The sequence below is a fragment of the Rosa chinensis genome, chromosome 2, assembly GCF_002994745.2.
Source record: "Rosa chinensis cultivar Old Blush chromosome 2, RchiOBHm-V2, whole genome shotgun sequence".
Classification (NCBI taxonomy): Eukaryota; Viridiplantae; Streptophyta; class Magnoliopsida; order Rosales; family Rosaceae; genus Rosa; species Rosa chinensis.
This window is the reverse complement of record NC_037089.1, coordinates 27,230,977-27,245,667: the sequence shown is the minus strand read 5'-3', so window position 1 is coordinate 27,245,667 and position 14,691 is coordinate 27,230,977. Positions and strand designations below refer to the sequence as shown.

The window sequence follows — 14,691 nt, the reverse complement described above, 5'->3', positions numbered from 1 at the left end:
GCCGGTACCGGAATTCAGTAAAAATTTTATTGACTATTGTTAGTGCTTTAGCCATCGTTTGTTTATGGAGATTGGTTTTATTAACATTTTGCAAATTTTCCCAACATTTCTTTATATTGCTGCCTTCAGTTCGTGTGTTCCCCCTCCTCCTCCAAGTTGGGTGGATCATTATTGGTATCTCTTTGATGCTACGTGTTAGGGGCCGCACTTGTAATGTCGCAAGCAACCGTGTCCAGGATCATTAGTCAAGCCTTTGGTTGGTTTGCTTGTGTGGTAGGGATGTTTTGGTAATTTACAAATTTTGTAATTTATTTTATTTAGCATTTAGTCTCCTCAGCCGGCCTTTTTTATGTTTCCTCCTGCCATGTTCATGTAAGTCCGATATGCTCTTTAGGGAGGGGTTCCTAGTCAATATAGTTTGGACTACGGAACTAGTATAGGTAATCACATGTACTTTTGCCTCCCTTACCGTCTTACCATTAATAAAAGAGGAATTATTCAATCATCTGTGTCCCGTGAGATTGCTCCTTGATCTTTCCTTTCGATTATTCATTTATTCTTTGTGGTTGCCAAACATTTATACAATTGTGTTCTTACTTGCCGCTAGCACCTTTTCAATATCGTGTGGTTTTCAATTGTTCCTTGCAAGGTACTCACTTGGTTGACTTGCTTACTTGCAAGTGCCGTGTGGTCCTCTTCGTGCATTGCAAAGTTGGCCAGTGACAGTTGGTTTCAGAGCCAACTCGGCTCAAGAAAGCTCACTACGATGATAGGCAAAATGACAAACCAACAAAGATTCGATTGGTATGACCAACAACTAGGAGAACTTGCGGGGGTGCCGGACAGATTGATTGATATCACTAATATGTTGGACCGCGTCGACCTAGATGGGTTGGCGGTGCGGATGACAGAGGTGGAGAGCCTAAAGAACCGAGTTATTGCCCTTGAAAAAATGTACAGCTCGAGGAAGCGGAAGGGAGAGAAATGAGGAAGAAGCTCCTGTTCCGAACGAGCAAATGGGGGCGATGAGTGATGCCCTTGACACACTCCAGGTGACCGTGGACAATATGGCAGAAGATGTCCGAGCCACTATTGATGCTTTCAAGAACGAGCTAGTGGAGATGAATACTAAGCTCAACCTGACCATCCGTGCGATGGGAAACCAACCGGTGATGGACTATAGGAAGGTAAAGATAACAGAACCTTAAGCTTTTGGAGGGGCGCTAGATGCTAAGGAGCTTGAGAATAACTTATTTGATATGGAGCAATACTTTCGAGCAGTGAAGCCAGACTCGGAAGAGGTGAAGGTGAACTTGGCGACAATGTATTTGTCAGGAGATGCTAAACTATGGTGGAGAACCAAGTACAATGACATTCAAAGAGGAGTATGCACCATTGACACTTGGGAGGATCTTAAGAAGGAGCTTAAAGCTCAATTCTTCCCCTAGAATGTAGAATACATTGCCAGATGGCAACTAAGGGAGCTCAAGCACACCAACAACATCTGAGACTTTGTGAACAAGTTCTCTGTGCTCATGCTTGACATCCCGGACATGTCAGAAAAGGATCGATTGTTCTATTTCCTTAAAGGCTTAAAGCCATAGGCGAGGACAGAACTTCAGCGACAGAGGGTCCAAGATTTGGCCTTTGCACAGGCTACTGCTGAAAGGTTGACGGACTACATATTCGAAGAGAAATCTACTAAAAAGACTTAGCCGTTTTCAGAGCGAGGTTAGGGTTTAGGGTCACTTTTAGGTCGCATATTCACATCTTGACCGTACAGTTTATAGGCACTGATGTATAGATTATCTCTGCAAAATTTCAACGAAATTGATGGTCGTTAAAGCATTGATAACTGCCTTAAAGCTAGTACGGTTCAGGTTGGACAGATTTAGTCGTTCATTTGTTAACGACCATTAATTTCGCTGAAATTTTGTGGAGATGATCCATACATTAGTACCTATAAATTGAACGGTCGAGATGTGAATATGCGACCTAAAAGTGACCCTAAACTCTAACCTCGCTCTGAAATTTCAAAGCGAGATCTCGCTCTGGATAAGATCTGTGTATATATATATATAGAGAGGCTCAAAATGGCGGGAAAATGTGTCAACCCCCGATTCTATCCACTTTACCTTCGAGACACTCTCCGAGACACGTTTGTTCAACTTCGAAACCCTGAAACGTTTCGCTTGTATTCGCTTCCAAACACCACCGATCACCTCTTCTTCTTCGACCCAAACATTCGCCAAGGCTCCCAGGCCATGCTTGATCATCTCAGAAGCACGAGGTTTCGATGCCGCACAGCTTGGATTGCTTTAATTTGGGCCTGAGATTGTATTAAACGTTCAGTCTTGGCAGGTTTGATCCAATTGCAGTTCTTGATTTTTGCTTTGTTTGGTTATCTTTGGAGAAAGTAAAGGTTCTGATTTTGGTTTTATTTCATTTTCCCTCTCTGTTTGGAAATTCATATATCTCTTACTTGTACCGTGTTTTTAGAGTAGTTACGAGCTAGCAAGTGATCAAGAGGCTTTGAAGAAATTGGTGGAAGTATTTCAGAAATCTCACGAGGTACATTTTGAATTGTCTGCAATATCCTGCTATATATATATATATATATATTAGGTTTATTTGAATGATTTGTGTACTGTATGTAATCATAAATTGATGATGGAAACAGATCGCTCATCATTACTCAGAATGTAGAAGTATGTATCTGATTTAGACTCCTTGTGCAACTCCTGTGATTCCTTGTAAAAGTCAATTGTGAGTGATCGAATATACTTGAAAGACTAGTGGGAGGTGCGAACCTAAAACAATAACAAAATGAACCTCATTAATGAATAATAATGCCCAAAATTTAATGCCGCACCAATAATCCCTTGCCTGAAAAACTAGAAAGGTTCTGTCCTCATTTCAAATGCATTGAATTGTATTATTATGGTAAACTCACTAGGGAACTAACAATCCAGTTGAACTCGGAATTGGTAACTTTAAATGGGATCTCCGGTCTGTTTGTTTCTTCTACGTTCATCTGCTAGGTGAATGGGATAGGTGATATACGAGTTGTAATACCTTCTGCACTATTCGGTAAAGGCCAAGTAGAATCTTTGTAGGATTCAAATCAAAGTAAAGAGACAACTGAAGGAAAGGAAAGTTATCAGAAAGAAGGGTTAAACTTAGTATCAAAAGTCTTTGTCACTAGTATAATTTTCTACAGATGATTCATGTGGTGGTCTTTATTTTTGCATAATACAGGTTTGTGAAGTAGTGAACATGAATATGAAACTGATAAAAGGAATCTGAATGTACGTACGTAGATGCTCTTTAATTTAAATTCGTAGGTGTTTATCTCATCATGAATTTCTTCTAGACATGCTAGACGAGCTTTGAAGTACTATTGGAACAGTTTAGTCAGTACTCAGTCTCACTACCCATGCTGTACGTCTCTTATATTGATGCACTTGTAATTACTGAATAGTCATACTTAAGGTGCCATTCCTACTTTCCTAAAATCCCATGCCAAAACAAGAGAAGTTCATGAAAACCCCATAAGATATGTCTTCCTATGAACTGCCACCTTCTGGCTTTTTACTTTGTTTTTGTAGACTCTGATCCGTTCGAAATTGTCGATATGGTCTATTTGACTTCCTTTCACATATTTCCAGAATCACTTCCTTATTTGAGTTACTTCTCAAGTCACTTGTCCTTTCCTCCCTACTTTCAGGTGGATACATGTATGTGGCTGTAACTATTGAACATGTAGACCTACATCCTTTCCTTTATTACAGTAGAAAATATATCACATGGAATTCATTCACTTAAATTTAGCATTCATTTTTTTTCCCCTGCATAAGTATCTACTTACAACTAAGTTTATGTTTATGCAGATTTGCTCATCTGTAGTGAATAGTGAATAGTGTTAAACTAGAGATCTATACATTGTTTCTTAATGTTCTTGACATGACTTCTTATCAGTATTTGGCTTTCAAATTCAGTCATCTACACTTGATGAACAACCTGAACTAGAAATATCCTTTATAACTTCCAACATGATAAGTTGATGGTAAAAGTTCTGATCCATTTTCTTTGTCTTCTTTTTCAGCAGAATAATCCTCCCACATATCTGTGTTTGGCTGAAGGATATGTTGATGTATACCATACATCAAGGTAATTTCAGTATCTGTTTCATTCCCCCGTACGAGGTAATGGAGGTATGTATCCATATATGTAGACGGCAGAGCAAATTTTTCCGAATTCATCCATACCTTCTGACAAATTATGAAATATAAGTAATACCCGAAACTGTTAAGGATGTAATGGAAGAGGATTTGTACATCTTATGGGTCATTTAAGCATAAATACTACATTTTTCTCAAACGAAAAAAGCATACGTGAATGTAAATTGGCTTTATCACTCTTCATTAAATTAAATGCTTTGTCAATTTCCAGTTGTATACAATTGCTCTAACTTCTACTGTCAACCTCAGGTTCCATGTCTATTATCAATGACGCTTTTGAATGGTTCTCATGGTTTTCAGCAGCGTATATGTTAGAAGCAAGTGTCATTGGTACAAGAAGTTTAAACATATCTGCGATCAAATCTTTGGTTAATGACCAAATACTTGGTATTAATTTCAGAGTCAGTCCTGATGCCTAACCCCTTATATATCCTTTGACACCTAGTAGGCTCCAGAGCCTATATGGGGATGGCTGCAAGCTGGTTCCTTATTTTCTTTAGCTTTAAAATCTACAGAGGTCTTGTGATCTTTTGCAGTTGACATTCTGGTTAGTTTAGCTGGTTGGGTTTGTATTTGTTCAATATTGATTACATTGACTCATCTTCTTATTTTCTGATATTTATCTGGTTTTCATTACGAACGAATCCAACATAGAGTGCTGGGAGACAAGTAGCTGTGGACTCAAAAAGTTTCACGCCTCAACATTTTATTAAGCAAGTGAAGGGCCCTAATTTAGGTAAGTCCTTCTAACTGACTTATGTTTCCCTATCTAGAGTGCTGACAAAGCAACCACTAACTTTATCTCAATCAAGAACTCCAATTTCCTCAGTGATAAGATTCATTTGGTTGCATTAATTATTTAATTCAACCCCAGAAATAAGGAGAAAATAATTAAGTAGCATTTTTTTTTTTTTAATGTTCATTACTTCAGCTTCTGACATTTGATATAAAAACTAAGAAAATCTGTAGTGGACAAGATTTAAGAGCTTGAGTGCTCGCACTTCATTTGATTGCTCTGATAGAAATATATTGAATATACATGGGGTGTGCATGTTTATTTGTTTTGACTAATTAGGTTATAATTTAATATTGCACACTTATAAATCTCCACTATTACAAAGTGAAGTGGGTATTGTTGGTTCCCCAAGCTTTAGATCAAAGGCTTTATTGTAAACAAGATTGATCCAATAAAATTACCATGGTTGCACCCCAGGTTTTAGCAGTTCTTCCACAACCTATGTTGGTGATTCATCCTTGAACTGAATCGAAAAATAATTGCAGATAGACTGTTGCTTCCCACAAGATTAATTGAAAAATAATAATACCAGTACTGAAACAAGTTTGTTCCATAAGAACAGAAAATATTTATAGGTTGAGTACAAGAATGCTTGGTTATTAGCATTTAAAACCACATCAAGCATCAGAGAAAAAAGAACTGTTCTATTGTCCTCATTTTTCTTTGACAGAGTTCAAAGACAGCTGATTCAGCATTATTCCAGATTATAGAATAAGCTAATTGAGTTTTATATAGTTATTCTCGATCATCCATTTGAGGCTCCAGTGATTGTACTGACACTTGTAAGACCAGTATGCCCATCCAAAAGTAGCACGGCCGTAAACATCTAGTTGTGCTTTGGCAAATCTGTGGTAGTCTTCCATAGATGCTCCATTTATTGCCCATTCTGCAACCCATTCCCCTGTAGATTATACAAAGTACGGAGCATAGCCTCAACCAATGTAAGCTTATCAGGCCTTTGTATTCTAAATTTTTGTTTGTTTTAAGAGAAAGCAAACAAAATAGTCATATATTGACAAGTACTGATTGCTTCGATCATGTCTTACCAACAAAAGTGAGGGGTCCATCAGAAGTGGTCACAGCAGCGAGATCAGAACCTCGCTGGTTGTAGATGAAATCGATGTTTTGCTGCACACTAAAACCGTTGAACATGTCTGAATACAAGCTGTAGTAATGCACGTCTATGACTGCCTTACTGAGGCCTTGGGCAAATGAGAGGAGCTCCTTTCGATCAGCAGGTCCCAAGCGGTTTGATAGGATCACATAAGCACTTGAGGTGTACTTCCTTATTGCATCATAACCAGCTTTGTAATAATTTTTGAGGGTGTCTAGAGTCACAAGTGGTGCCCAAGGCTCATTTATTAACTCGATTGCTCCGAGAGCTGGATTTTTAGCATATCTGCACATTTGTTGGTTGCAATCTCGCTTCATTAGTGTGTGTGTGTGTGTGTATTGTACGGATGCATGTGAGAATTTAAAGGCATTAGACCTTTCTGCTAGGAAATCTATAACTTCCACGGTGTCCTGTATGCTGGAATCTCCAAATTCCAGATACCCATCTCTTGTTGCACTGTGTTCCATGCCGTTTTGGGAAGCTTGAACTGCATGTAGATCTATAATCACCTTCAACCCATATTTTCTGCATATATATTCAAGGAGTAAAACAGTAATTACACTAATTTGAAGCATTTTTCTCTCTGGTTTATCTGTAGTTCTGTACCATTTTTTTATGTTCTATGCTAGTGTGTGCTTATAAATGTTTGATGATTTTTCAGTACCCAGTACTTACTGTGCCCAAGTGAAAGCATTGTCCAAGGCTTGCAATGATCCCCCAACAAAAGGCTTTGGAGGTGTTGGATCACATGCAATCCACCATCCAACTGGTATCCTCACAGCAGTCAAGCCGTTGGATGACATGAATCTGAAATCCTCTTCGGTGATGTAAGAGTTCCGGTGGTCCTATATATATTAAGCATATGTGGGTTTAACGTCAACTACCATTTAGTATTGACTGCATTCCTCTATCTGTTTAAACAGTTGAGTTACATCAGATCCGTTCTGCTTTTCTTTTTGTTAAGATGCAAATTTACCTGCAGGACTTGAGGGGCTTTATCCGGACCATAACCATTTGCTATTTGGTATTCACCTTGTAATGAGCCCACTATTGTCATAGTAAACACGGATGGATCACTGTCATCCCAACCCGAGCCTCCATAATCTGCAGTCAGTATCGTATCTGATATTGCCTGATCACAACAAAAAACTTGTGTCATTAATTTTCTAATTCCTCTTTTATTCAATCTATAAAAGTTCAAGCCAAATTGTAACTAATTTACAGTTCATGGAATATTCATCGTATTGTCTGTCATATAATTAACATCAAGTACTAGAGCAGCCCCTTTCAAACACATGTGCTGATCTAACAACATAATATCTGATATAAACTCAATTTGCTAGCTCATGCTACCAGAGGGAAAAGTACCTGGAGAAATAAGCCATTGGATGCTTGAATGCGAATCCTATTTGGCTCGCCATCTTTCCTTACAATCAGAAATGTTTCGGTGTCACCAGGTGCATCTCTCATTGCTACTATCCTGTTGGTTCCCTCACTTGACAATCCCACAAACTGCTTGTTTGATACTCGAAAGTTGAAAGAATTTTCATCAATCCTCCACAACTGTATTTGTTACACAAAGGAAGAAAAATCAGTTGAAGCATGGAAAGTACATATGAAGCTAAAGCTAAGTTACCACTGATCCGGAGAGCTCACCCTGAAAGTTTCCCAATCAGAGGCTGCAGTGCGATTAATAACAACAATGGAATCACCCCCATTTTCTGCTGCCAAATAGTTCTGAAGCTTTGTGGACTTCAATTGCACCTTTGTCCCATCCTTTTAATACATCATTAAAATCAAAAGCTTCAAATTATTGATCAATATGGTTGAATATCCCATTAAAGAACTGGAACAAACTAGGACAAAACACTACTAGCCAGCAGAAACTACTTTACCAAAAGATCTTTGTTAGGTATTTCATCGAAGAGAGAAGGTTTCATCCAACCCTCTACAACAAGCCAGTTCCCAAGATTCACAGATTTTAATGGCAACTTCAAGTCCTGCGCTGATGAAAGAGAAGCAAAACATGACAAGTAAAGAGCCAAAACAGGGTAGATATTATAGTATGCCATATTCTTATTTCAATGAGAAATGGAAAGACCTCAGCTACATACATAGTAGCAAAAGCTTGGCAGAGTTAAAGCATGTACAAGATAAGTATACTATTCAAACTTTATTGACTTAATTCAAGTAGTTTCAAGTCAATATTTCAAGGATGGGGACACCATGGGGCCGCTGTGCTTTAGTTAATTAAAACATTTTGTTTCCAGCTGAAAGCATGGGATTACATGGTTAGGCCGTTAGGATGGTTAAAGTCTTATAGATGGTGCCTTTAGGGTTGGGTGCTTCATACCGGGCATGGCTGCAATGCGTCGAGACCAAGTTGCACCAAGATGGATGGTTAAAGTCTTATAGATGGTGCCTTTAGGGTTGGGTGCTTCATACCGGGCATGGCTGCAATGCGTCGAGACCAAGTTGCACCAAGATGGATGTGTAGTGTTTTGCCGTTTCTTATGTTTTTCCACTCACCTCTTGAGCCAGCAATTGGAAATAAATTTTGATGCACACACACGCTAACACTATAAAGCCAATTCTGGTGTCCTCGACTTCACCAAGTTATAAAATGTTCATAATACCATTCAGCTTAAAGCCTTAAACAGTATAACCTCATAATAGGATCATCTTAAAATATTATTATGATACAACAAAACCACTTCTATGATGATTTGGATAACAAAGCCATTTCTATGTTCACTATTATAACACATGCATTGTACTGGTACGAAGTTAGTAGATTTTAACATATGAGTTTTTCTTTAAACTGAACTTGTTCTTGACTTTTCTCAAACACCAACGACTAAAATAATAATAGTCTGAAAATTGTTTCCATTCTTAGAAAGAGAAATTGTAAAGATTATAGAGAAAGAGAGCAAAATATGTATTTACGTTCTCAATCGGACCTCCATAGGCGACTCCTTGATCTATTGGTCCTTGGTCTTCGCACCATCCAACCTTAAGAAGATGAGAAACACATGCCCGAAACTGAGATTGATTCAACAAGCAAAACTTAAGAAAAAAAAAAAAAAATAAGGAAAATGAAAAGAGTAATCAATCTAGAAATCATGTAACAAATCTGAAGTGTGAATCTATAATGTAATTTACAAAGATGAAAGTTGATTCCAAGTGAAGGAGGAAGAAATAAAGGAATGGAACAAGTCCAGAAAAGAGTCATAAAAAAATGAAATAAAATAAAACAAGTCCAAAAAGAAGAGATCAAGAGAAAAATCTCGTTGGGTTTCAAGCATTGATGTGAGTGTAAGTGGACACTTGTCCACTCACCATAGCATTGACGGACTTAACTCCATCTAATTTGTTCTCTGTTTGAATCCCAAATGAACGGCAGCAGTTTGTCAACGCACCCAAAAGAAGCTCGGCGTAAGTTACTCTCGGATTATATATTCACCTAGGAATCTTTTTTTTTTTTTTGTTAATGATTGTATTAGAAAATCCAAATGATCAAGCAAAATACAAGAAGTACATAAGACCCCAGTAAAAGAGGCACATAGGCCCAGATAAAAAGGCACATAGGCCTAACAAATATAAACTAAAACCCACAATGGGTCAAACCCAGTTACCAGCCAAAAGCCCAAAGAAAAATTATAAACCCTAATCCTATCAAACAGCCACCGAATCTGCTGCCGCAAAGAAATACCGCCGCCTCATTCATGCCGCTCCATGAACAGAATCCACCACCGTAGAACCAAATCATGCCACCTCCTCCACTTGTTGGAACACACACAGGGCTCAAGAACACCCAAGAAGTAAGCAGATCTGGAAGCAACCATAGTCAATCCCGTCCAGAGAAAGCATGAACAGATTTGGGGGTAGAACTCAGAGAGAAAAATTTGGTGACTCGAGAGGAGATTTGGTCTGTGGAGAAGGAGAAAACGTGAGATGGAGAGGAGGTGAAGATGGTGGTGAACATGGAGTTTCCCATCACTGGAAATCTCAGGTGAGGAAAGAGAGGAAGGTGGCAAATGAGGAAGTGAGCAGATCTGGTCGAGAAAAGAGATTGGGTGAAGGTGGAGATGGAGGTGGAGGTGATGGGGGCAGTGGTGGAGGTGGTGGCGGGTGGGGTGGGAGTGGTGGTGGACTCTCAAAATAATGGTAGATTTAGAGAAGATTTCTAGAGAGAAGGAGGACCCTCTCTCTCTAGAAATTTTCTCTCACAGGAGTCTCCTAAAGTTTCATTTCTTTGAAGAGATCAATTGTCAGACTTACTTTTTAATCACATGCATATTGAGAATTGACAGTTAGATTTTTAGGTCTCTATAATTAGGTCACTTAAGCAACATTTTTAGCCAAATTAAAAATCATTGAGTTATTCATAATTGTGGTTTACCATAATAAATATGAATGGTTCAAGTTGGATAGATTCGGTTAGCCATTTATTTGATAAATTTCGCAGAAAATTTGTAGAATTAATCTACTTGTAGAGAGCCCAAAACAATGGTCAAGTGTCGGTATGTTATCAAAAAGTGGGTCATACAAGCTATCTCTTAAAATGGTAAGAAAAGTAGGTCCTATGAATAGATCAATAGTCTATATATATGAGGGTCATTCCACTAAGAGCCCTTTTTTTGGCCATTTTAAGGGACTCCTTGTGGGACCTACTTTTTGATCGTATTTCGTTATCTACATCGTTCAGTTTTTAAGTCCTAATGTATAGATCTTTTTTGCAAATTTTCAGCCAAATTGATGCTCGTTAAGATATCGAACTAGATTAAATCAATGAACGAACCGAATCTATCTAACGTGAACCGTTCGTGTTTATAATTATAAATAGAAGTTATTAATGTCTTAATGATTATTAATTTGGCTGAAAATTTGCAGAGATGATCTACTCATATATATCTAAAGAGAGTTTCTATTGGGACCTCCAAATCTGCTCTCTTGACCTCACTCTATTATGAATTATTAAATGACATATATAACCTACTATAAAATGACTATTAAGGACAATAATTATACTAAAAATATTATATTTATTTTATGTAGACTTTCCAATTCAATAATATTATATTGTATTTCTTATTATTTTCCTTATCTATTTTCATTTTCTAATTTCACTACATACTCATTAAAGCATTCATATATATTTAATAAGAATTAAAAATATGATTAAGATCATATGACATAAAAATGTATGATATATATGTTGAATGCATATTGGTGAGTTTATGATTTATGACCTAAATCTAAGTCAACCAATTATATTTGCAAAAAAAATAAAATTGTAGTTTAGAAAAGAAAAACTAAAAATATTTAAATAATTAATCATGTGGTACAAAAATAGAGAAGAAAAAACATTAAAAACCAATGATTTTTTTTTTGCACAGTTAAAATAGAAAAAAATTATATAAAAAAAAAACAGAATAGTTCATGGCATTTTCTTATTGATTAGACATTAATTTTTGAAACCCTAGTTTGATTAAGAAATGTATATTTAGTTAAGATTTATAAAGTGATTAAATCATTGAAATGACAAACTTTTTATTTTAAAGATAACAATTTGTTTTGAGGTTATTTGAGGAAGTTTAGTGAGATTTAGTGAGTAAATTTAGTATTTGAAAATTTGATAAGAGGTGTAAAAAGTATATAGGTCAAATGAGCAAATTTGGAGGTTCCAATAGAAAAACTCATACCTAAAAACTAAATGGTTAAGATGTGAATATGTAATCGAAAAATGGGTCTAATGAGCTATCCCTTAAAATGGCAAAAAAAAAAAGGATTCCTCACTAGAAGGGCTATATATAAATAAATAAATATATATATATATATATATATATATATTCTAGTGAGGGATCCCTTTTTGGCAATTTTAAGGGATCAATTATCACTTGTCGGTCACATATTAAATCTCAACCGTTCAGTTTTTAGGTCTATATGAGTAGATCACCTCTGTAAATTTTCAGCCAAATTGATAATAGTTAAGGCATTGATAACTACGATTTACAATTATAAACATAAACGGTTTAGGTTGGATAGATTTGGTTCGTCCATTAATTTAATCTATTTCGATACCTTAATGATCATCAATTTGGCTGAAAATTTGCATAAGTAAACTGCATATTGAGACTTAAAAATTCAACGATCGAGATGACCACATTTCAGCGAAAAGTATGTCCCACATAATATCTCTTAAAATGGTCAAAAAAGGAATCTCTTAGTAGAATGACCCCTTTATATATATATATAACATACTGGTGATCTATTCATAAGACCTAAAAAAGCTGAAACATCGATATGCTCATATGTAATCGAAAAGTGGATTTACAAGCGAACCTATAACAAGTCATGCTTTTTACTATGAATCAATCGGCAACAAAAGCTATCCATAAAAATAAATGTACAAACATTTGTCGGTGATTTATTTGTTGGAAAAAGCCTCCAAAAAGTGATGAAATTTATTTTTCATTGTAATTGGTTCAAATTGAGACAATATAGACTTAGGAGTCAATCTGCATAAAAAATAACTATATAGATATGATCCTTGGGTTTTCTCTCCTCTGCAGGTTTGAGTCGGTGGCGGTCTCTTCAGCCTCCATGGGTGGTTTTTTCTTGGGCTTGTCCTAAATTTGAGGTTTGATTCCTCCTTTTCCCTTAGTTTTCTTGTTTTCTTCTTATTTCCCTTTGTTTTCTTCCTTGTTGGTCCCTGCTGAGTTGTATCTTTTTCACCCCCAAATCTTCCTATATCCAGATTTCTTTTCTCTCTCAGATCCATTTTATTCCTTGGTCGTCGCTGTTTCTAGCAGCCTTTCTTATATGCCTTCCGCCGCCGGTTTAAGCGGGGTTTGCTCGCTAGCGCACATGGGCCAATATCCATCAGTGCAACATCGAATTGGCTATCATGTGGATAACTGTCCTTTAGATCCTTTTCTGGACCGGGTTTTTTTTTTTTTTTTCATTCCGTTTTTCTACTCATTTGGTGATGGAAGATGTTCTCCGATGTGGAGGTGACATGCGATTTGGTTTTTCTGCTCCTTTCGTTTTCTCTATTGTACAATGATGTCGCTAAAGTGGCATGCGAAATTATATCCCAAGTGAATACAATTTCAAATACATCACATACTTGGCAAAAAAAACTAAGAGTTGGACAATATTGATTGGAATTGATAAATATAAAGACACCTGTGATGAAATTAAAAATGAAGTGACACAGACGATTTAGAATCCGACTGCTCTAATGTGTAAAGGCTGTGAAGTTCATAAAATCTCCATCTTCCATTTCATTTAACGGTTAGATTTAGAACCACATCATCTAATATCTATGTTGAGGCTTTTTGTTCAAACTGAAACTTGATTGCCGTTTAACTGCATCAGAAAAAGAAATCCTCTCTTAAAATGACTAGGGTCTGAGTATACGCACACAAAACCAATTGAAAATGCAATAGGGCAATCAGGATCCGATGAAAATAAACAATGGCGCATATGGTCTCCGAATCACAATATCGCTTGATGAACAGAATAGGATACAACTATCCTTTCACTCTCCGCAACCACAATTAGCTTTTTTATTGTTTCATAAGAGTTATAGGAAGCCCCTGAACAAGCAATTCTTCACCTCAGTCATAATATAGATGACAAGAAACAACTTCAAAAAACATGAGAAGCACCAATGACCAATTTTAGAAACGAAAAACCTTGCAGGTATATTTGAATTCCGAAGTCCCTGTAATAATTACCTGAAACAATTTGTTGGATATATATATACAAAACTGATAGCCTTAAGCCCTTATAGTATGTTTGTGAGAGGTCAACTGACGAAGACTAAATCATGTCAGATGATATTGTTTCTTAGGATTATCTGACCTCTTTGGGCCTTCATTTGTACAAATTTAAATCAACTACTAATCCTAGCTAACACTTTAGATGCAAATCATGCAATGAGCCTATTGTGCTTGTTGCATTATCATCTTCGGTTTGGGTTCGAATTTAAGAAACAAATTTGTTGATTTAAATTTGTACAAATGAAGGCCCAAAGTTCCCATATAAAGAAGTTAAATTGAGTTTCAGAGAAATGTCTGCAGTACAATACAGTATAGATATTTCAAAGGTGAACGAATTCTTTGCAGTAATAGATAATCTCCCTACGATTGTAGACGAACTCTATATCAGGCTAACTTTGCTAATCTCTTAATGCATGGAGCCGATCAATCATAACAACATCTATATTGGACTGATTTACTTAATGTATCGTATATTAATATATCATAGATTAATCCAAATTACCGCAAACTTTAGTTTGACTTTAATATTTGCCTCGCCAAGAACATATAATTGATATTATTATTAAACTTGACCTTTTTGCCTTTAATCTGCACACCTAAGAAATTCGTAAAAAGTAAAAAAGTTGGTGGATTTTTACGATCCACCAGTTTCATGAGGTTGGTGACTCCGTGACTAGGCCTCATCGAAAAGCCCGCGGATCAAGTGGGCCGATGGAGGCCCGCCGGCCCTGAGGGCTAAAAGCCCGGCCC

The 14,691-nt window shown here is 36.8% G+C and overlaps 1 protein-coding gene and 1 long non-coding RNA gene across 9 annotated transcripts; one reads left to right on the top strand and one right to left on the bottom strand.

Moving 5' to 3' along the window:
* Nucleotides 1-2,114: 2,114 nt before the first annotated feature.
* On the top strand, nt 2,115-7,272 carry LOC112184109. 3 transcript variants are annotated; one of them, XR_005805646.1, is made up of 7 exons: nt 2,115-2,361; nt 2,500-2,571; nt 4,106-4,214; nt 4,542-4,788; nt 4,896-4,977; nt 6,813-6,978; nt 7,134-7,272. It is a non-coding gene; the product is annotated as an uncharacterized LOC112184109 (long non-coding RNA). The 3 variants fall into 3 exon arrangements; XR_002930011.2 differs by having other exon boundaries at nt 4,491-4,788; XR_002930010.2 differs by having other exon boundaries at nt 4,106-4,788.
* On the bottom strand, nt 5,573-9,340 carry LOC112184108 (probable glucan 1,3-beta-glucosidase A). 6 transcript variants are annotated; one of them, XM_040513740.1, is made up of 8 exons: nt 9,112-9,340; nt 8,047-8,151; nt 7,808-7,927; nt 7,520-7,714; nt 7,128-7,283; nt 6,827-6,996; nt 6,084-6,676; nt 5,573-5,938 (listed from the first exon to the last, which is right to left on the bottom strand). In XM_040513740.1, the coding sequence occupies exons 1-8, from the start codon at nt 9,115-9,117 to the stop codon at nt 5,754-5,756; spliced, it is 1,530 nt and encodes a 509-aa protein (XP_040369674.1). In that variant the 5' UTR covers nt 9,118-9,340; the 3' UTR covers nt 5,573-5,753. The 6 variants fall into 6 exon arrangements, with proteins under 6 accessions (XP_040369674.1, XP_040369675.1, XP_040369677.1 ...); XM_040513741.1 differs by having other exon boundaries at nt 9,098-9,338; XM_040513743.1 differs by having other exon boundaries at nt 8,047-8,156; nt 9,112-9,338.
* Nucleotides 9,341-14,691: the final 5,351 nt, after the last annotated feature.

Excerpts from the sequence above, each read along its gene's own strand:
- LOC112184108 (XM_040513739.1), bottom strand. The coding sequence starts at position 8,223 with ATGGCATACTATAATATCTACCCTGTTTTGGCTCTTTACTTGTCATGT. Across the intron at positions 7,284-7,519 it reads CCAATGGCTTATTTCTCCAG|GCAATATCAGATACGATACT; the intron begins GTACTTTTCCCT and ends TGTTGTGATCAG. Across the intron at positions 6,677-6,826 it reads AATGCTTTCACTTGGGCACA|AAAATATGGGTTGAAGGTGA; the intron begins GTAAGTACTGGG and ends ATATATATGCAG.